Genomic DNA, 21,336 nt, shown 5'->3' on the forward strand with positions numbered 1-21,336 from the left:
ACACCACACACACACACCGGAAAAAAAAAAAAAAAAAACTGGAGTGGGAGAGTGTTGACAGAATGGAATAAAAGCCTGATAAGATGTTTAGACTTTGAGGACCCTAAGTATGGATTTTGTTGGACTTGTAGATTTGGCCTCCTCTAATATTTGCATTTCTGTACTCCCTTGGCCCTCTTAAGTACCCTGCTACAGAAAGTAATTATCTTTTCAACAATCTTAGTTTGGTGAATCAAATTAAACTTTTGTGTTCTATTCAGTGAGATAGTAATAGTTTTAAGAGGAAAAGGAGGACCAGTTCAAAAGAAGTAGAAACTGGTATTCTCAACTTCCGTTGTTTACTTATGTGACTGATGAATACCAAGGGCTTGCCTTTTTATGCACAGGAGCTTGAGTGCCTCCAGGACCATCTGGATGACTTGGCTGTGGAGTGCAGAGACATAGTGGGCAACCTCACCGAGTTAGAGTCAGAGGTAAGCCATATGCAGCTCCCTGGAGGAGATGGGCCTGCCAGTAGCCTGACCTTTTTTGCTCAGTTCTGTTTCTGTACTCTTGAGAATATAGGTCCTCTGTCAGTCAAAAGAAACCTAATCAGATCCTCCCCATTTGCTTCGTAAAAAAGTTTATTGAGTTGTTTCCTGACCCCTTCCCTCATTTCTCTAGAAAAACCCTGGATGTATTTGGCGTTTGGTTTTCTTCATAGAGTTATCACAGTGACTGGACCCTTAAGAAAAGCTAGCTGCTACCCCTCTGATCTCTGAATCTCATTCAAGAGTAATCTAAGTGTTCCTCATCTCTTACCCTTCTTAGCTCTTTTAGTTAGGTCATTTGTAATTTTCATATGTAATAAAGTAAAAGCCTGGGGCTGCCAGTTACACTTGACATTTGAACACATGTTTAGCCCTAATCCATCCTGAAACCCACTAAAATATCAAACATAAGATTTAAAATCTTCATAGGCACAGGCATGTTATCCAGAACTACAGAGATTATTACTGTGGTGGGGAGACAGCCAAAAATGCTAAACTTCTCTTATGGGGGCAGAAATAGGGAATTGTTCTTTTTTCATCATAAGCCTTTTTAGTACGATCTGAATTGTCAAAACTGGCATTAAATAAAATTACATTTCTCAATCAATCCTTCTTTGCTTTCTAGTTTTCAAAAGCACATTGCTCTCTCTCATCTTGGGTCATCTCCATTCCCATTCTCATTGTCCCTGTGGGCTGATGAGGACATTCTCAGTTTGTCACTCTTGATGGAAGATGTTACTTCAGTCACTAGTGCTACACTCTGTTGCTCTGTTTAAAGGCATTTTAGCAGGTGTTCACCAGAGCAGTGGCTCATCAACTGGTCTAAACTCAGTGATCTGGATTATGAGCGTATAAACAAAATCCAGTTACACTGTTTTCATTTTGAACTGTGTGGTGTTTTGGAAACACTCTAGTATCATCATCCCACCTTTCTTATCCTCTTTTGTATCCTCTTTTGTTCAGGTATAAGGGGAATCTGCCTCTAGAAAATTTGCCTTTTAGAATATAATGGAGAAGCAATTCATGTATTTCTGCGACTGGGTAACTTAAATACTAGAATAGTTTCTAAATGCACATACTAGATTATTTGCCCATTGATGCTCCTGATTTAGAAGGAGAAGCTGCTACTCTTCTACCTCTGGCTTTTTCTAATGCAGAAAGATTAATCTCTTTAATCTTCTACAGGATATTCAAATAGAAGCTTTGCTGATGCGAGCCTGCGAACCCATAATTCAGAACTTTTGCCATGTAAGTGATGTCTGGAGGAACAAGAATTAGAAATAGAACCAAATTCATTGGGACTCTGGTCCTGAGGGTGTTGAACTTATCTCTGTCTTCAGCATACATTCTTCCCAGGTGACAGCCATCTTTGACAAGTGAAAGCTGGAAACGTATGCCAGGCATGGTGGTGCATACCTGTAATCCCAGCTACTTGGGAGGCTGAGGCAGAAAATTGCAAGTTCCAGCCACAGCATCTTTGTGAGCCTAGGTCTCAAATTTTTAAAAAGGGTGAGGCTTGTAGCTCCTGGTAGAGAACCTCTCTGGTATCCCCAGTACCACCAAGAAAACAGTTGGAAATGTAAACAATAGTTCAAGAGAGAAGGCCCACCCTGGCAAACCTTGTTTGATTAGCCTTTGTAGGCGACATGATATATGGGTAACATTGGTAGTAGAGATGCCTTCTATAAGAAAAGATGTAAAAGGGACGCCCCTTAGTAGCATGGTTGAATTGTTAGCAGTTGCAATAATGACTGACTTCTCATATCAGCTGTCTCCTTTGTACTTCAATGTTGAATGAATTCTGTTACTTTATTACTTACTCATTTGTTGAACTACCTGAATTGTGGTAATGAAATATACCTAGGAACTTTTAGGACATGATATCCAGGAGGTTATTAGATATTATCTCAAAAGCCAGCTGCTGGCATCATGTAAGGGCACTGAGTAAAAGCCCTCATAGTATATATTCTTGCCTCATGTACAACTTGCTGTGTAAATTTTGTCCCACTAAATGTTTATCTTTTGTAATTTCTCAGACTTACTTTGAATAATTTGGGGGGTGGGGTAACTGGGGATTGAACTCCAGGGCACTCAACCACTGAGCCACATTCCCAGCCCTATTTTGTATTTTATTTAGAGACAGGGTCTTAGTTGCTTAGCGCCTCACTTTTGCTGAAGCTGGGTTTGAACTCGCGATCCTCCTGCCTCAGCCTCCTGAGCCACTGGGATTTCAGGTGTTCACCACCGCACCTGGCCTTACTTTGAGTAATTTTTTTAAAAATATTTTTTTAGTAGTAGGTGGACACAATACCTTTATTTTTTCTATATGTGATGCTGAGGATCGAACCCAGGGCCTCACAATGCGGGACAAGTGCTCTACCTCTGAGCCACAGCCCCGGCCCTCAATAATTTTTGATTTATCTTTTTTGTGAAAGCTTCTAGAATCAATCCTATTTCACTTTTCCCAGAATAAGCTATAGTTTTTATTCACTTAACCGTTGCAAATGAAGTGTAAGTATGTGCTGTTTTCCCCAGGATGTGGCAGATAACCAGATAGACTCTGGGGACCTGATGGAGTGTCTGATTCAGAACAAACACCAGAAGGATATGAACGAGAAATGTGCCATTGGAGTTACCCACTTTCAGCTGGTCAGTGACACTGGCCTGTCAATTTCCTATCTTAGCTGCTTGGTTGACTACTGAACCTCTTCTTCTTTTGGAACATCAGAACAACTCTGCTGTTCCTAAAAAATCATTTTTTTGCCAAGTATATGTCCTATTTTAACTGTTCTCAATAAATTTAGTTTTTCTCTAATGTGGTTAGACACTTTGTTAGGCTCCTTGACATCAGTGATAAATAAGACATGGTCCCTTTTCCTTAGGGAGCGTTTAGTCTAGGGAGAATAGAGATAAGTAAGCAGGCATTTCTTGCGCCAGTCACAGAACTCCTGTGAGATGGGTTGGCTTCTCCTTTAATGGTTAGTGTCCCTGGAGTCTCTTGTTTTCTGTTATCTGTTCAGTACAGAAGCCTTTTTTTCTTCTAAATCATGCAACCCAGATCTGATAGTTGAATAAAAAGTTAGACCATACTTTGTGGTTACACAGGTGACTAAGAAGTGTTTTGGTATAGCAAGTGCTTCCTTCAGGGAAAATGAAACTAGTAACCTGAGCACATTGACCTCTTCTCAGGCATGTAGACCACCTGCCTGCATTCCATCAGGTTAATGAGTACCCCTACCCTGTGGACTCTAGATTCAAGTAAGACAAAGACACAAAAACAAGTGTACAAATGACTGTACAGTCTCAGGTAGTTTCAAGATGAAAAACTGAGGCAGGGGATAAAGGGTGAAGGAGAAAAGGGGTTTCACCAGGAGGTACTAGAATAGAAACCTGAAGGAAGTGGCAGAGCAAATCCCAAAGTTCTCAAGATAGGACAGTTATGCAGGGTCCTGTGAGCAGGCTTCTGAAAACTGTATGATCAAAATGTCACCCACCACTATTGACCACAAAGTGTATAAATTAGGCACAGTATGAGATTAATATGAATAGTTTAAAATAAAACAGATTAGAACAAAATAATAAAAGTTTTATGGATGATCTTTCTCAGTCTCTCTCTCAGTCTCTCAATCTCTCTCAATACTATAGATTTCAGCAAAATCACAAAGCTTCTGATTTTCTTTCTCATCATCTTTCAGGTACAGATGAAGGATTTTCGGTTCTCTTACAAGTTCAAAATGGCTTGCAAGGAAGATGTGTTGAAACTTTGCCCCAACATAAAAAAGAAGTATGTACCTCTTAATTGATCTGTTAGCTGCTAAATGACTATCCAGGATATCGGGCAGTAGCAGAAGCAGCCCTAGAGATCTTCTGTGCCTCTTCTTTGGTAGTATAGCCATACACTTGGATTGCCTTAACAAGTCATCTTCATAGCTCCCCAGAAGAACTCCCGGTGTGGGAGTTCTCATGAGGAGATACCATAGGCTATGGGGACATCATTAATTTTTCCAGGTTAATTGGTGAAACAGATGCAGATTGTATATTTAAGAAGTAAGCTTCAGGGCTGGGATTGTGACTCAGCGGTAGAGCGCTCACTTAGCAAGAGCGGGACCCAGGTTCGATCCTCAGCACCACGTAAAAAAATAAAGGCATTGTGTTGTGTCCATCTACACCTAAAAAATAAATATTTTTTACAAAAAAAGAAGAAGTAAGCTTCAGTTGAGAGGAAAGGTGAACCAACTTTTTCCCAACATCATCTCATTAGTCACCTCTGCTAAGAAATAGCCACAGCTTTTACTGAGTTAGATATCTGGAAGAAACAGAAGCTTGCTTAACTTCAGAATTAGGTCTTAATTAGGATGCTGATAGACTCTAGCAGCATTACTACCCAAATTCTTCTGTATTGTTTTTTGAAAAGGCACACTTCTAGAACATATTTCCTCTCATATAAACCAGGTTCCCATTTTGCATGGATTTCTGTACTTTCTAGGAATAAGTTTCATAGAATCTCCAAGACACAGGCCCAGAATTCAGAGCAGCATCCTCTGTGGTCCCTTGTTTGTTGAGCTGTCCTCGTATACATGTCCTTTTAAAAATGTGATCAGCATTTAGGCTGATTCTTTTTATGATATACAGTTGTCCCTCTCTATCAGCAGGGGATATATTTGAAGACCCCCAGCAGATGCCTAAACTACAGATAGTACCAAACCCCATATAGATGCTGTGTTTTTTTTTTTACTCCTACTTACCTATGATAAAGTTTAATGTGTAAATTAGACACAGTATGAGATTAATATGAATAATTTAAAATAAAACAGATTAAAACAAATTAATAAAAAGTTTTATGGATGATCTGTCTCAATCTCTCTCAGTCTCTCAGTATTTCTTAGTACTGTAGATTTCAGCTATCCCAGCATGTCTTTTTTTTTTTTTTTTTTTACAGTTTCTCTTTGGAATTGCCGGTGTCACTACTCTTACTTTGGGGCCATTAATAAGTAAATAAGGGAGAACTACTGTACAGTCAGATTGCTTTTAGCATTCTGAAAAAAAAAAGACAAAACAGACTTATAGGAAAGATATTCAAACACATGGCGAAGATTATGAATTCTGGGTAAATGTGTGGCTCCTTCCAATCTCACGCCTTCTCGTCTCTTGGCAGGGTGGATGTGGTAATCTGCCTTAGCACCACTGTGCGCAATGACACTCTGCAGGAAGCCAAGGAGCACAGAGTGTCCCTGAAGTGCCGTAAGCAGCTCCGTGTGGAGGAACTAGAGATGGTACTGCTTCCCACAAACCCCAGGGGCCCGGGCTTAGAAAGCTGGGGATGGGTGGGGACAAAGTCAAAGATTTTAGCAACTATTATTATGGTCAAGGTCGGAGTCACCTTGCTGAAATTTTACCATGTGGACATTAGCTTCTTGTCTCGCTGTTTTGTTTTGGTTTTGAAGGATAAAGCATTTTACACACATTGGAAAACTAGCTCTAGGGCAAGCTCTTAAGTTTGTTATAACAGTCATTGATCAATAATGTCCTCAAGGACTGAGGGTCTTTTCCTCTCTGTGGCATCAGCTTCATGCCAATATGGGTTTCACTCTTGGCTCCATACAGTGGCTGTCTGTGACACTGGACTGCCTATTCCACTACTCATCCAACAGCAAAAGGGAAAAAGAAATCTCCCTTTACCATGAAGTAAATTTCCTTCCCATCTGTTGGATTGTGCCCACCCCCTAAGCAGCTGCGGTGTCCAGGGGACTGCCACACCATGCACTGATGAGTTTGCTTCTTACCAGGTAGAATGGATTTGGGTCATATGCAGTGTACACTATAGGAGGACACTTCTTGCTCTTGCTCTTCTTGTTGAAGTCACACCCAGATCTTGTTAAAAAAAAAAGATTAAAATATTTTTTTTGTATGTTTGATGCTATGAATCATACCATTTCACCTCAGTCTAAGTAAAAATTAGTAATGGAGACCAAACATCATTAAATCACAAAAGTTGTCAGCTTTTCACATTCAGTGGCAGTGATTCATTCAATGATGATTCTATTTAAGTGGAGCTGATCTGAATGTCCTATTATAATAGAGACTTGTTTTGAGCTAGAAACTTTGATTTCTCATTTGAGCCTAACTGTTTTGATAAAATAATAAAGGTAGAATCCTATATTTGCACTATAGTTTTAACTTTCTAATGTGATTTTCACATAGTTTTATTTCATCTCAGCAGTCCTCTGAAGGACTAGACATGGCATTTCATTTTCTAAGAAGGCTTAAGGCCACCTGCTGCATGGCCCCACTGCTGCCATTTGTAGAAGTTGTGGTCACTAGATAAGATTTTTAAAAAAGATTCAACGGGGCTGGGGTTGTGGCTCAGCGGTAGAGCGCTTGCCTAGCACGTGTGGGGCCCTGGGTTCAATCTTCAGCACCACATAAAAATAAAGAAAGAAAGGTATTGTGTACAACTAAAGAAATAAAGGTATTGTGTATAAATAGATAGATAGATAGATAGATAGATAGATATTCAACCAACAAATAAGTCTATAGAACACTGACATTTCCAGCCTAAAGAAGCTCACTTTCAGGGCTGGGGTTGTGGCTCAGTGGTAGAGCGCTTGCCTAGCATGCATGAGGCACTGGATTCGATTCTCAGCACCACATACAAGTAAATAAAATTTTTAAAAAAGAAGCAGCAGCAGCTCACTTTTCCATGCTTACTCCCTCTTATACAGACAGAGGACATCCGGCTGGAGCCAGATCTGTATGAAGCCTGCAAGAGTGACATCAAGAACTACTGTTCCACTGTGCAGTATGGCAATGCTCAGGTAACCTTTTGCTTTGGTTAACTGTAGAAGTCATGTGAGAGTGACATTGTGATGACTAATTCTTTGCTGGTAAAACATGACCCATTACATTCTGTTGAGCCTTACTATCTCCTTTATACCACACCAGACTGCCTTTCCCAGAGTTCCTCCCTCATACTCTTCTTTGTCCCATATTTTTTCTCTTCCCTCTTTTCAGTTACCTCATCTCTCTCCACCTAATCTGCTTAATAGAAGCTTCTAGTGATCCTTTAAGTTTCTCCTCCTCTTGATAGCTTTCCCAGTTTACCTTCAGACTGTTTTCCCATTGCACAGAAGTTCTTAATTAAGAGTCAAGTAAGAATCATCTAGGGAAGTTATTTTAAATACAGAAATAAGGCCCTCTCCAGAATTGCCAGGATGAATTATAAGCAAGTAATATTTTTTAAAAAATGTTCTCCAGTTACCCAGTACATTGCCATAGTGCTTTAGCTTTTGAGATAATTTCTACATTGTCTCATATCTACCATTGCCGGTGAAAAACCTGAGTCCATCTGATTCTCATCTCTTTGTAGTTTATCCATGTCTGATAGGGTTAGTTTTCTGTTTAACATTCTGTAATTTCAGTGTGATGTATGTGATGTAATTAGATGTAGTGTTGTGTTTTCTCTAGCCTGGTTGGCCCTTTCAGTCTCAGAATCATGTCTTTCTCTGCTTCTGGGGAATTTTCAATCATTATTCTTTCAAAATTTGCTTTCCATTTCCTTCCTCCTAGGATTCCGATAACTATCTCAGTCTGTCCTCTGTATCTTATTTTTGGCCCAGGGTCTGGCCATGTTGCTGAGGCTGACTTTGAATTTGTAATCCTCCAGCCTCTGTCTTTTAACTTTTTGGGGGGAGGGTTGTTTGTTTGTTTGTTGTATCGGGTATTGAACTCAGGGACACTTTACTACTAAGCTACATCCCCAGTCCTTTTCATTTTCTAATTTGAGGGAGAGTTGCTAAGTTGCTAAGGGTCTCACTAAGTTGCTGAAGCTAGCCTCAAACTTGGAATCCTCCTGCCTCAGCCTCCTAAATGACTAACTTTTCTTTATACTTCCAATTTTGTCACCTTGTGTATCATCTTTCTTAATGTATTAGTTGGTGATTTTTTGGTTGTGCCTGGAAGATTTCGTGGAAGCCTTGTGACTTCATGCTGCAGCCCTGGTTATTGTAGCCTCCTATCTGCTTTCTTTCTCTTCATTTTTAATAATATCTCAAGGTTTGGTGTAAGGAAGGGAAGATTTCAAGATATACTTAATTTATACTTAATTCATTAAAATCTATCCCATAACACTTTATGCTTTTATTTAGCACTCAATTTTTTCCCATCATAGTTACTTGTGATTTGCCCTATGAGACTATGTTTGTCAGAATTAAAGTTATCTAGCCTCTAACAATCCATTCTCTTGTGATACATGGTGAGCTGACTTAAACTTCCTGGCTTATGTCTACTATCTAGTCAGGGTTGTTGCTCCAGGCACATGCAGAGAATCTAATGTATGCTCCAAGGAGACTCTTGATAAGAAACAGCTAGCTCTAGAAGGCAGAAAGTCCAGGAAACCTGAGTGAGTTTAGCCTCTGGTATAGCCTGCTTCTCAACCTAAATTTTTATACTATTTGGTTTCCTACTGGCCCTAAGGTTGTAAATCTATAACTCTCCTTGGGGAATAACTCTTGATTCATATTGCCTTGGAATTAGAAATACTTGAATAGAAAATGGGGCATGCACTAGGAACTGAATGCACCAGTCAGAATATATAGACTGTCCTGTAATCCTAGCAGCTCGGGAGGCTGAAGCAGGAGGATTGTGAATTCAAAGCCAGCCTCAGCAAGAGTGAGGCACTAAAGCAACTCAATGAGACCCTGTCTCTAAATAAAATACAAAATAGGGCTGGGGATGTGGCTCAGTGGTTGAGTACCCCTGAGTTCAATCCCTGGTACCGACCCTCCCAAAAAAAAAAAAAAAACATGGACCGTCAATCTTTGATTCATTCCCCAACTTGACCATATCTCTTATGTTATAGATCATTGAATGTCTGAAAGAAAATAAGAAGCAGCTGAGTACCCGTTGCCACCAGAAAGTATTTAAACTGCAGGAAACAGAGATGATGGACCCAGAACTAGACTACACACTCATGCGAGTCTGCAAGCAGATGATAAAGGTAAAGGCCAGTTGTAGCATAAGTGAAAATAATAGCATAAATCCCTCTCCATTGCAGCCTGTTAAACACAGCCAAGATGGCGCTTCTCCAGATGTGATCCCTAGGCCAGTAGCATCAGTGTACCTGGAAACTTCAGATTCCTGGGCTCCACCCAGATCTGCTGGGTCAAACTCTCTTGGGCTAAAATAGATACAATCTCCGCAAGCCCTCAGATGATGTGGATGCATATTCAAATGGAAAACCACAGAACTGAGATAATTAGCCTCACTTTAGTCCAAGGCACAGGTAAATAGATGCCCAATAAATACATAACTAGTAATTAAGGGTCGATGTACTTAGCTAACATCCAGTGTGTTCCTATAAGATCATCTCCCATATTCAAAGGGTTTTTCTGTTCTGCAAATTCTTTGCTTCAGTTATTCTTTTAGTAAATATTCTCAGAAGTTTCTTTATCTGTCCACACATATAAAAAAAAATTAAACTTAAGATTCTAATTCCTATATCAGTATTTTCAATGCCAACTTTAATGTACCAACAAAAAAAATATGGAAAATAAATAAAAGTTCAAAAAATGCCAAGTTTCACCTACCAAATAAATTTCAAAGATAATTTTGAGCATTAAAAGTGTAAGTTTCAGTGGCTGTGGCTGTGGCTCAGCGGTAGCACACTTACCTGGTATGTGTGAGGCACTGGGTTCAATTCTCAGCACCACATATAAATAAATAAAATAAAGGTCTATCAACAACTTAAAAAGGTTTAAAAAAAATGTAAGCTTCAGGGCTGAGGTTGTGGCTCAGCAGTAGAGCACTTGCCTAACACATGCAGGGCCCTGGGTTTGATCCTCAGCACCACATAAAAAATATATATATAAATAAACAAAATAAATGTATTTGTCCATCTATAACTAGAAAAAAGTATTTGAAAAAAAAAAAAGTTTAAGTTTCTGGGCTGGGGATATAGCTCAATTGGTAGAGTGCTTGCCTTGCATGCACAAGGCCCTGGGTTCAATCCCCAGCACCACAAAAAAATTAAAAAATAAAAATAAATAAAAAATGTAAGTTTCTCTAGCTGGTCCTGGTCCAGGTGAGCCACATGGATGGAAATGTCAGACACTGACTTAAGAGAAAGTTTTAAAATTTTATAAAAATCAATACACAGTCCACATTCCCATATTAGGATGTCAATAGATTATAATCACACATGCTTCAGAGACCTACAAACAGAACTGGCAGGGGAGGCTTGATTCTAGTGTCCCGGCCAGAGTTTATCAGGAACTATGGCACTTAAAGACTCGTTGCAGGGGCTGGAGTTGTAGCTCAGCAATAGAGCGCTTGCCTAGCATGAGTGAGGCACTGGGTTCAATTCTCAGCACCATATACAAATAAGTAAATAAAATAAAGGCATATTGGGCTGGAGTTATGGTTCAGTGGTAGAACATGTGCCTAGCACATGCAAGGCCCTGGGTTCGATGCTCAGCACCATATAAAAATAAATAAAATAAAAGTATGTGTCCAACTACAACTAAAAAAATAAATATTTTTAAAAAATAAACGTCTTATCAACAACTAAAAATAAGACTCATTGTTTAGCAAATAGAGATGGAGTTCATTTCTATTATAAAACTGAACCCTAGTGACGGACAGTAATAAATGTACAGTGGCCAGACCCTCAGTGTTTGGCTGGATTATAACCCCTATAGTTAGGATGAACCAGATGAGTCTTTACCCCACATTCCTGTTCACATTGGTTGATGGGTAAAACCTAATTCCTAGGTTTTCCCATTGGATTTGGGTAGATAGGATTTGAGCGCTCGATGACTACCTGGTACAGTGTTGTATTCATACTCAAGCAATAGTTAATTAAGCTCATGGGATTGCATGTAATTTAACATAGCCATGTAATCAATGCCATGTAAATTAGGAATCAGAGACATAATAGAAATGGGACAAATACAGTTGAGAATAAGTGAAAAAAAAGGGAACTTGAGGGCCTGGGTTGAGGCTCAGCCATAGAGTGCTCGCCTAGCATGTGTGAGACCCTGGGTTCGATCCTCCACATCACATATAAATAAATAAAATAAAGGTATTGTATCCACCTACAACTAAAAAACTTTTAAAAAAAATATTTTTTTAAAAAGGGAACTTGAGGCCTGGTGCTTACTCAGGCTTAGCTGTTCCTCTTGTGCCAAGTGATTCCTTCGCACTGCTTCTTTAATGAGTGCTCTCTTAGATGCAACAGTAAGATGTAACAATGATCATAGATGGATTAATTGGCGGATAAGGATAGCTGTTTTCATAAAACCTTGTTTCATTGCAGAGGTTCTGTCCAGAAGCAGATTCTAAAACCATGTTACAGTGTTTGAAGCAAAATAAAAACAGTGAGTTGATGGATCCCAAATGCAAACAGATGATAACCAAGCGCCAGATCACCCAGAACACAGGTACCATCCTGCTTAGCTCTCTTGGTCTCATTGAGTATAGCTTGAGGGTAACTGAGAAAGCCACCATCCAGTCTGCTGATTAAACTATATAGTTACCTAATTAAACTGCAGATACTTTACCACCCTTGGATTTTAAGAGAAGAGTTTAGATGTAAGCAGAGTGACTTTCTCCTCCTTTGAGGGGTATCCAGTAAGGATGGCATGACAGGAGAAACTGCCCTTGAAGAACATACAGAGGAACAAGGGCTAGAGTTCCTTGGAAAAGATAGTTTAGAGATAATAAAACTTCATGAGCATGTCAAAAGATATGGGCAATCTCTTTTAGAACTGAAACTTCAGCTTTTGGCTGCAAGACCTTGTAGCTTAATATGCAATGTGTTGGATATTTCTTTCTTGGTGTTTTCAAAAATATCTAGTATAGGCAAGGCTGCTGCTATCTGTTGTTTTTTAATATTGGACCACAAAACCCTGCAGAAGTGCTCTTGAACCAAATTATATCACTGATTAACAGTGGAGTGAGAGCTCAGTACATATTTACTAAATGAACAGATTGTGTTTTAGTTATGGTCATTGACATGCAGTCATGGTCATTGCCCCTTTTCAGAAAGGTGGATTTCTAAAAATTGATGAACTTTTCTAGGTGGAATATTTTATCAAGTATTTACTGCTTCTTACTCTAGATTATCGCTTAAATCCTGTGCTAAGGAAAGCCTGTAAAGCTGACATTCCTAAGTTCTGCCATGGTATCCTGACCAAGGCCAAGGATGATTCAGAGCTAGAAGGGCAAGTCATCTCTTGCCTCAAGCTGCGATATGCTGACCAGGTAAACAGAAGGGCTCTCCACAGAGTTGTGTTTATGGAGCTGCCTCTGTCCCTGGGAGTGTTCTCTATGAAAGTCTTTAGTGCACCCCTGTTTTCCTAAGACCTTTTTTATGGCCTTCCCCAAGCCAGATAATAAGGGACTAAATAAAAACTGACAATCTCTGGTGGGCTGCTGTATTCCCTCTTTGTCACATGTAGCGCCTGTCTTCAGACTGTGAAGACCAGATCCGCATGATCATCCAGGAGTCTGCACTCGATTACCGCCTCGACCCTCAGCTGCAGCTGCACTGCTCAGATGAGGTAGGATCGGGTGTAAAACTGGCTCTGGGTCTGGGTCTGCACAGAGCTGGTCAGAGAAGATTTGCTGGAGAAAAGTTCTTTACTTTCTTTCTCTTCAGCCTTAAACTCATAGTTAGCTGCCGGCCTATTCTTTTATAGCTCTTAATGAATTCCAGGTTCTCTGTCCCTCTGAACTGCGCTTGCCATTAGTCCATCAGACTGTCCTGTTGGCTTCATACTTCTCTGTTGAACAGGGTATTCTTTTATTATCACTTTTCTACATATAATTTGTTCTTCCCTTCTCTTTATTCTGTATAGTTAAATCAGAACACCCCAAGATTTGCCATAAAAATCAAAGTGTTCTCGTGATAGCTCTAAGTGCTTATCTGTAGAAATTATTCTACTCCTAGTTAGAAAAAGCCATGTGAAGAATCCTGTTTAATATACATCAATTTGAGAAAAATCACAGCTAAAGATGTTTCAAAGAACCTTACTCATAAAACTGTCCAAAGAAAGTTAAGTTTGTTATCTTCACTGTAGGCTTGGTTTAAGAACCCCTTTGTGTGTGCTTCCAAGTTGTGAGTCTGGGTTAACTCTGAACTCTGTAAATGTTAAGTATTTGCTTTCAGTATTTTATTGGGCTTTATAACCGTCCTCATGTGAAATTAGGGACTAGCCTTCTTTGTTGAAGTCCTAGGACAGTGTGACTCCACAGCATAGAGATATGTACATTTACTAACTCAGTTCCGTGTGCCTATCATTGTGAAGGAAAACAGAACCTAGGAGCCTGGCCTCTACAGGGAGAGGATGTGTGCTCCACCAGCAAGCTGTTAGAGATGAGCTCTGGGTGCACATGGAGGATCACCATGTCTACATGTTGAGAGGCCCAGGTTTCTGGTAATAGCAGAACATCCCTCACCTGTCACTCAGCATCTGGTCAGTGCAGTGAGAGAAGTCACCAGTAGTGTCCAGGGACTGTTGGACTCAGCAGGCTCATCTGTTCAGGAAACCTTTTGCTCTTTTTTGTGCTTAGGAGAATGGCCTTGTTTTTCTTTTGTCTCCTGAACAGATTGCCAATCTTTGTGCTGAAGAAGCAGCAGCCCAGGAGCAAACAGGTCAAGTGGAAGAGTGTCTCAAGGTCAACCTGCTCAAGATCAAAACAGAAATGTGTAAAAAGGTAACCATCATCACCTTTTTTTCTCTGCCTTTGCTTCCCCTCCACCCTTCTTTGAATCAGAATCTTGCTGTGTTTCCCAGGCTGACCTCAAACTCCTGGGCTCAAGCAGTCCTCCTGCCTCAGCCTCCCCAGTAGCTGAGACTACAGACACTCTACTGAGCCTGGCTTTGCTCCCCTTTTTCTCTTCTTTTAATGTTATGGTCTGTACTCCTTAGTAACAAAATCTGAACTCTAAGCCTTCCTTCACTGCATTCTATGCATTTCGTAAAACTTTAAACCTGGTCCTTGACCATTATCTCCTTTAACTTTAATATTCTTTCACATACACTAATTATTTGTAAATATGCCTCATCTTGCAGCTAGACCATTGGTTTTTTTTAATGTATTTTTTTAGATTTTGATGGACCTTTATTTTATTTATTTGTTTATATGCAATGCTGAGAATCGAACCCAGTGTGTCACACATGCTAGGTAAGTGTTTCACCACTGAGCCACAACTCCAGCCCACTAGACTATTATTTAAAGGCACCCTGAACAAAACAAAATGTTAGTACCATTTTATCGTTTCACACTCATGACAATCAATGAAACAAAGTATCTAGTTCATTTAAGAAATGTCACCTTATTAGCAGGGTGCAGTGGTACACTTCGGTAATCCCAGCAATGCAGGTGGATGGCAAGTGCAAGGCCAGCTTGAACAACTTATCAAGCCCCTGTCTCAAAATATACTAGAAAGGCTGGAATTGTGGCTTAGTGGTAGAACACTTGCCTAGCATGTGTGAGGCACTGGGTTCAGTTATTAATGTTGCATATAAATAACTGAATAAAATACAGGTCCATTAATATCTAAAAAAATTTTTTTTTAATAAATACAATAGAAAGGGTAGGGAGGGGCTGGGGATGTGGCTCAAGCGGTAGCGCGCTTGCTTGGCATGCGTGTGGCCCAGGTTCGATCCTCAGCACCACATACAAACAAAGATGTTGTGTCTGCCGAAAACTAAAAATAAATATTAAAAAAATTCTCTCTCTTAAAAAAAAGAAAAGAAAAAGAAAGGGTAGGGAATGTAGCTCAGTGGTAGAGCATTAGCCTAGCCTGTGCAAGCATTGGGTTCAATTCCCTATACCAAAAAATACTAACCATCAAATTATGCCTTCTAAGCATACATTATCTTGCAACACGGAAAATGCAATTTAGCAGACTAGACCATTTAACAAGAGCATGTCTCAGTTTCACAAAAGGGCTACAGATGCTTTCAGGGATAAAGCATTTGTCTAACAAGGCCAAGACCCTGGGTCCAATCCCTGGTACTGCCCAGAAAAGGGCAAAGGAATTAATGTGTTTGACCTTTAAAAAAAATTAATCTTGTTTAAAAGAAACTTTTATTGATGTCATTCTTGAGTCATTAAGAATGTTGTTTACAAATTTTTTCATCTGCCTAAAATGTTTGATTCCACGTGTTCTAAAAAATGGTAGGAGCAGGTTAAAAACTTAACTTTTGGGCTGGGGATGTGGCTCAAGCGGTAGCACACTCGCCTGGCATGCGTGCGGCCTGGGTTCGATCCTCAGCACCACATACAAACAAAGATGTTGTGTCCGCCGAAAACTAAAAAATAAATATTAAAATTCTCTCTCTCTCACTCTCTCTTTAAAAAAAAAAAACTTAACTTTTCCTGCTGGGCATGGTGGCGCACGCCAGTGATCCCAGTGGCTCAGGAGGCTGAGACAGAAGGATAGCGAGTTCAAAGCTAGCCTCAGCAACAGTGAGGCACTAAGCAACTCAATGAAACCCTGTCTCTAAAAAAACATACAAAATAGGCCTGGGGATGTGGCTCAGTGATCAAGTGCCCCTAAGTTCAGTTCCCAGTACCAAACAACCAAACAAAAAAGTTTTTCTTTGACTCCTTTGTCATCAAATGATCTCGTATATGGGTTGGGGATGTGGCTCAAGCGGTAGCGCGCTCGCCTGGCATGCGTGCGGCCTCAGTTTGATCCTCAGCACCACATACAAACAAGATGTTATGTCCGCCGAAAACTAAAAAATAAAAATTCAAAATTCAAAAAAAAAAATGATCTCGTATAACTTTGGGCAGGATTATTTAGTTTTGTGTTATTGTCTTATAGAACTGCATTCTTCCCATTGAGAACAAACTAAATTTTATTAAGAAAACATTTCTAGGGGCTGGGGTTGTGGCTCAGCGGTAGAGCACTCGCCTAGCATGTGTTCGAGGCCCTGGGTTTGATCCTCAGCACACATAAAAACAAATAAATAAAATAAAAAGGTATTGTGTCCAATTACAATTGAAAAATATAAAAAAAGAAAGAAAGAAAGAAAACATTTCCGAAGTTGGGATGTAGCTCAGTGGTAGAGCATTTGCTTAGCATGTACATGGCCCTGAGTTCAATCCCCAGCACCACAAAGGAAGGCATTTCTGGCCCATCTTTCCTCCTGTCTATAATTTCATCATGCATAAATGGAGCATCTGTAGAGTTGATATTAGTTCTAATGAAGTGTTTACATTGCTGTTGCTCAGGATAGTAATGAATTAAAATAATTCCTCTTGCAGTAAAAGTAATATTCTGTCCATTCTTTTTTCCTTTTGGGGATGATAGAGGTAAAAGTGGAATATTTTGTAAACAAATTGACCCATATTTGGGAATTTTTATATAGCCTATTACTCTTATTTTTACATTTCATGGTTTTTTTCCTGATTTCCCAAAGTTAACAGAATAATTATATAACACCAATAAAAACACTACCATTTAGGTACTTTAAAATTATATAGCCAGGAGCTGGGGTTGTGGCTCAGTGGTAGAGTGCTCGCCTAGCACGTGTGAGGTCCTGGGTTCAATCCTCAGCACCACATATAAATAAATAAGTAAAATAAAGTTTAAAAAAATATGTATATAGACAGGCACGGTGGCACATACCTATAATCCCAGCTACTCTGTAGCTAAAGTAGAAAGATTATAAGTTCAAGGCCAGCCTGGGCAACTGAGACCCTGTCTCAAAATGAAAAATAAAAAAGTCTAGGGATGTAATTCAGTGATAGGTGACTTGCCTAGCATGCACTAGGCCCCAGGTTCAATCCCCAGTACTACAAAAATGCTGAGGATAATGATGATATCGATGATGACGACAATGATAATGGTAATGATGATACTGTAGTATACCAGAATGCCAAGAACCCATATCTAATTTTCCAAGCATGTGTAGTTCCCAGCTTTCCATAGCATATATTGAATCTCTCAGAGGTGGTTAGTGAATTATATTGGATGCCATGAATTTGCATTCTGCACATCATTGCCACATTGCCACCTATCCCATGTTTATAGACAACAAGTCTAATGCATTTTCTTTATAAAAGTTCTCTCCGTAATGCCCTTCCCTTTCCAGGAAGTGTTAAACATGCTGAAGGAAAGCAAGGCAGACATCTTTGTGGACCCAGTTCTTCACACAGCATGTGCCCTGGACATTAAACACCACTGTGCAGCCATCACCCCTGGCCGTGGGCGTCGTAAGTCACTGAATTCACTTTGGCCCTTTCTGAACTCACTTGGGAGAAGCAAAGGCTCAATCTCAGCCGTCAGTTGCTCCTACTCTGTTCTGTGGCTGCAGCCTAACCATAGACAATATCCCTCAGGAGCAAGGTTGATGCCTTTGTGGCATAATGAATTTAGGAATAATCCTGAAGATTTGAGCTGACCTGACCATGGGCAGAGCTAAAGATTTGGTGAAAGGGGTGTTGAGTAATTTATCACAGAAGCAAAAGTTAAGCCATCATCATGGTCCTCTTCCCCTTCTCTTACCCAAACAAGGCTTCCCCAAGGGCCACTGTGGGCACAGTAGGCAGGTTCTGTGTAAGGCTGGAACCTGGGCAGGTGTATGTTTGTTTCTAAACCAGGAATACCCAGTAAAAATTGGAGTGATCTTAAGAGAGATTCTGGACAGCCACCCTGCAAGTTACATCCCATCCTCGCCATGCTGGATCTTGGGTCAAGTTTCCTAGAATGGATTTGACTTTATTAAACCTGAAGATCTAAATTCTCTGATGGTTGGATATCCATCCCCTGGCTTTATAGAAATGTTTCTGTTCTGTGTAATTGCAGACTTTTCTTACCTGTTTTCTCTCACAGAAATGTCCTGCCTAATGGAGGCCCTAGAGGATAAGCGGGTGAGATTACAGCCTGAGTGCAAAAAGCGCCTCAATGACCGGATTGAAATGTGGAGTTATGCTGCAAAGGTAAAGACCTAGTGGAGTTCCAGAGTGACCATCTCTTCTGTCCATTTCCAGACACTCTGAGGTATTTCCCTGGTGGTCTTGTCCTTGCTGGAAGACTAGCAGTAGGTATATTTGAGTGAGCCTTTAAAACTTCTTTACTGCTCATGAACCCAAAGCCATCTTATTCCTTTGGAAGAAAGTATTATGTGAGACCAGGGCTCAGCTGGCCTGGAACACAGAAGGATTAGATGGAGCGAGGCTTTGGGATGAATAGGGTACCCCAGTAGGGGGATCTGGAAGAGAAGAGAGCTCCCTCCAGAAGTACAGCTCAGTAAGAAGAGTAAAAGTGTTTCTCACATATATGTTGCTTTATAATTTACAAAATGTTTTGATGGCTGTTACTTCATATGAACGTCAGATTCCAACGAGGTAAGTAGAATGATTATTTTATCACTTTATGGTGGAGGATACTGACTTCAGAGATTATGACTTGTCCAAACTGCCTCAGGTTTCTCAATCCATGCTTTTATATTGACCCACACTGGAGTAAACTTTCCTAGTGACCTTAGGTTGAGACAGTGACCACAGGATCTCCTCTCCTTCTTGACCAGTTTCCCTTGGTCACCCATCTGCTTAAAGGTCAAGGTTGAATAAGCTGGATGCAGTGGTACACCCCTGTAGTCCAGATGCTCAGAAGCCTGAGGCAGCAGGATCCCTTGAGCCCAGGAATTTGAAGCCAGCCTGGGCTATGTAGTAGGACCCTGGTCTCAAAAAAAAGGTCAAGGGTAACATGGCAGGAGTGAACCCGCAAAGAAAGCCTGCATACCTAGTCGGAAGGGAAATGCCCAGGTGGGATCATGTTTGTCACAGCAGTCTATCTTCCTTTCATTCCTCCCAAGGGAAAAAAGTCATTGTGAAGCCCTCAGTTAGAGCACCCACCATTCGGTCCATTCTTCCCTCACTAGCTTCTGCTCCTTTGAGCTACTTCACATTGCCTCAGAGTGACTCACTGCATGTTTAGCAAATGTGGGTGCTCAAATCTCATAAATCTCATGCCTCCCTGCTCTGTTCTGTGTACACGAGGTGAACATAGGAGCAGCACAGAGACCCAGGTTGAGACTCAGAGAACATCTACATGTACACACGGAGAACCTTCTGGTCCTGATTGTGTTGTAGCAGGCTGTCATAGAGTGCATTGGTGAAAACAGTGGAAATGGAGGGTGAATAGTAGTGAAGCCAGGTGCACACCTGTAATCCCTTGACTCTGGAGGCTGAGGCAGGAGGATCGCAAGTCTGAGGCCAGCCTTGGCAACTTAATGAGACCCTGTCTCAAAAGGGCTGGGGCTGTAGCTCAGTGGTAGAGTGCCCCTGGGTTCAATCCTTAGTACTAAAAAAGGGTGCCCATGACTGGTGCTTGGTGAATACATGATGTCATCGTGTTGTTGTATCTTGTTTTTGATGTGGGCGATGCTTGTTTTCTAATGGTGAGTAAAGTCAATATAGAGAAATAGCATATAACAAAATCTCAAGTTTTGTCTTTGTTTTCAAAACGGGAGCAACATAATGAAGAGTAGAAATCAAAATATATAAGAATCCATAGCTTTGTGCAAGTCACATCTAACCCTGAGCCGCTGGGTTTTCATTTGTAATATAGGAGCTATGAGATTTGCTGGTAAAATACACAGAGCTCTTGCCCAGACTGACATGGACGAGTCCACAGTGCAAGAGGCTGGCTGTTAATGTACCAGCAGTGGAGGTCACTATGGAGAAATTGAGAGTGATCTCCTCTCTTTGTAACTTTATGTGTCTGAATTTTGTGCAGTGGACATATGTAGTTCTATGATAAGGGAAAAAAGTTCTATCTATGTGTTGATTTTTCTCTCCTTCCCTAAAAGAAAAGACATAAATTAAACTAGGAATTGTGGGAGCAAGTTAGACTTAGCACCATAGCCATCCAGCTCTGCCTCTAGGGTCACGCTCTTATCTCCTTCCAGGTGGCCCCAGCAGACGGCTTCTCTGATCTCGCCATGCAAGTGATGACCTCCCCATCGAAGAACTACATCCTCTCTGTAATCAGTGGGAGCATCTGTATATTGTTCCTGATTGGCCTGATGTGTGGACGGATCACCAAGCGAGTGACACGAGAGCTCAAGGACAGGTAGAGCCTCCTTGACCACCAAAGGAACTACCTGCCCAGTGCCCAATCTGTACAGCCTCCTGTATAGTGTACCCTCACCTCGCCCTTCTAAGAGGTGGCACCATCACCCACGATAGAGCAGCAGCAGGTGCCCACTGCATTGTCCCGTCCAGACCTGGCTACGTCCACGGTATTCTCCTCCGCCGCTGTCTGCAGCATCAGCAACTGGCCGCTTTGGTGGTTGCCATTGTTGGCATACTTGGGTTTACCTGCCTGTAGACATATCTCTGTACCAACAGGACTACCGACACTTCCAGAACCGACTCACCTGACCTGCAACTCAAAACACTTTTTTTTTTAAAAACCACCAAAAAAAAGGGGGGGGGGAGAAATTTTTAAAGAAAGAAAAAAATGTACATAGTAACACATGTCCTCCTCCAGTTTTGACTTGGGCCACAGGGTTATTTCTTCCCTGTAACTGTGTCAGACAAAGGCAGGACTAGGAGGGGATGCATACCCCAGCACGCCATCACTGAGAGTCTGGCTCATCTCCCAGAAGCACCTTTGGGCTGGATCAGGGCAAAGACTTCACCAGGGACTGGAAAACCACTAACCAGCCTCTGTGGGGCCTGTGGTTTCTGTTGAAGCAGTGATACCTTCCAGCTCCCGCCCAAAATGAACTGCAACTAGTCAAGTCCCACAGCTAGGGTGTTTCTGTGATCTCCTCACCCGGTG

At 40.9% G+C, this 21,336-nt stretch overlaps 1 protein-coding gene across 2 annotated transcripts in view; it reads left to right on the forward strand.

Moving 5' to 3' along the window:
• Glg1 (golgi glycoprotein 1) overlaps positions 1-21,336 on the forward strand; it is a 122,341-nt gene that overhangs the window by 96,718 nt on the left and 4,287 nt on the right. For both annotated transcript variants that reach the window (XM_048792499.1, XM_048792498.1), the window contains exons 14-27: positions 387-473; positions 1,716-1,778; positions 3,066-3,179; positions 4,226-4,314; positions 5,686-5,803; positions 7,253-7,345; positions 9,388-9,525; positions 11,842-11,965; positions 12,646-12,788; positions 12,986-13,087; positions 14,136-14,243; positions 17,639-17,759; positions 18,379-18,485; positions 20,459-20,622. In XM_048792499.1, coding sequence (XP_048648456.1) covers positions 387-473; positions 1,716-1,778; positions 3,066-3,179; positions 4,226-4,314; positions 5,686-5,803; positions 7,253-7,345; positions 9,388-9,525; positions 11,842-11,965; positions 12,646-12,788; positions 12,986-13,087; positions 14,136-14,243; positions 17,639-17,759; positions 18,379-18,485; positions 20,459-20,622 — 1,571 coding nt within the window. The remainder of the gene's footprint in view (positions 1-386; positions 474-1,715; positions 1,779-3,065; positions 3,180-4,225; positions 4,315-5,685; positions 5,804-7,252; positions 7,346-9,387; positions 9,526-11,841; positions 11,966-12,645; positions 12,789-12,985; positions 13,088-14,135; positions 14,244-17,638; positions 17,760-18,378; positions 18,486-20,458; positions 20,623-21,336) is intronic.

This window comes from Marmota marmota, unplaced genomic scaffold (assembly GCF_001458135.2).
Source record: "Marmota marmota marmota unplaced genomic scaffold, marMar, whole genome shotgun sequence".
Classification (NCBI taxonomy): domain Eukaryota; kingdom Metazoa; phylum Chordata; class Mammalia; order Rodentia; family Sciuridae; genus Marmota; species Marmota marmota.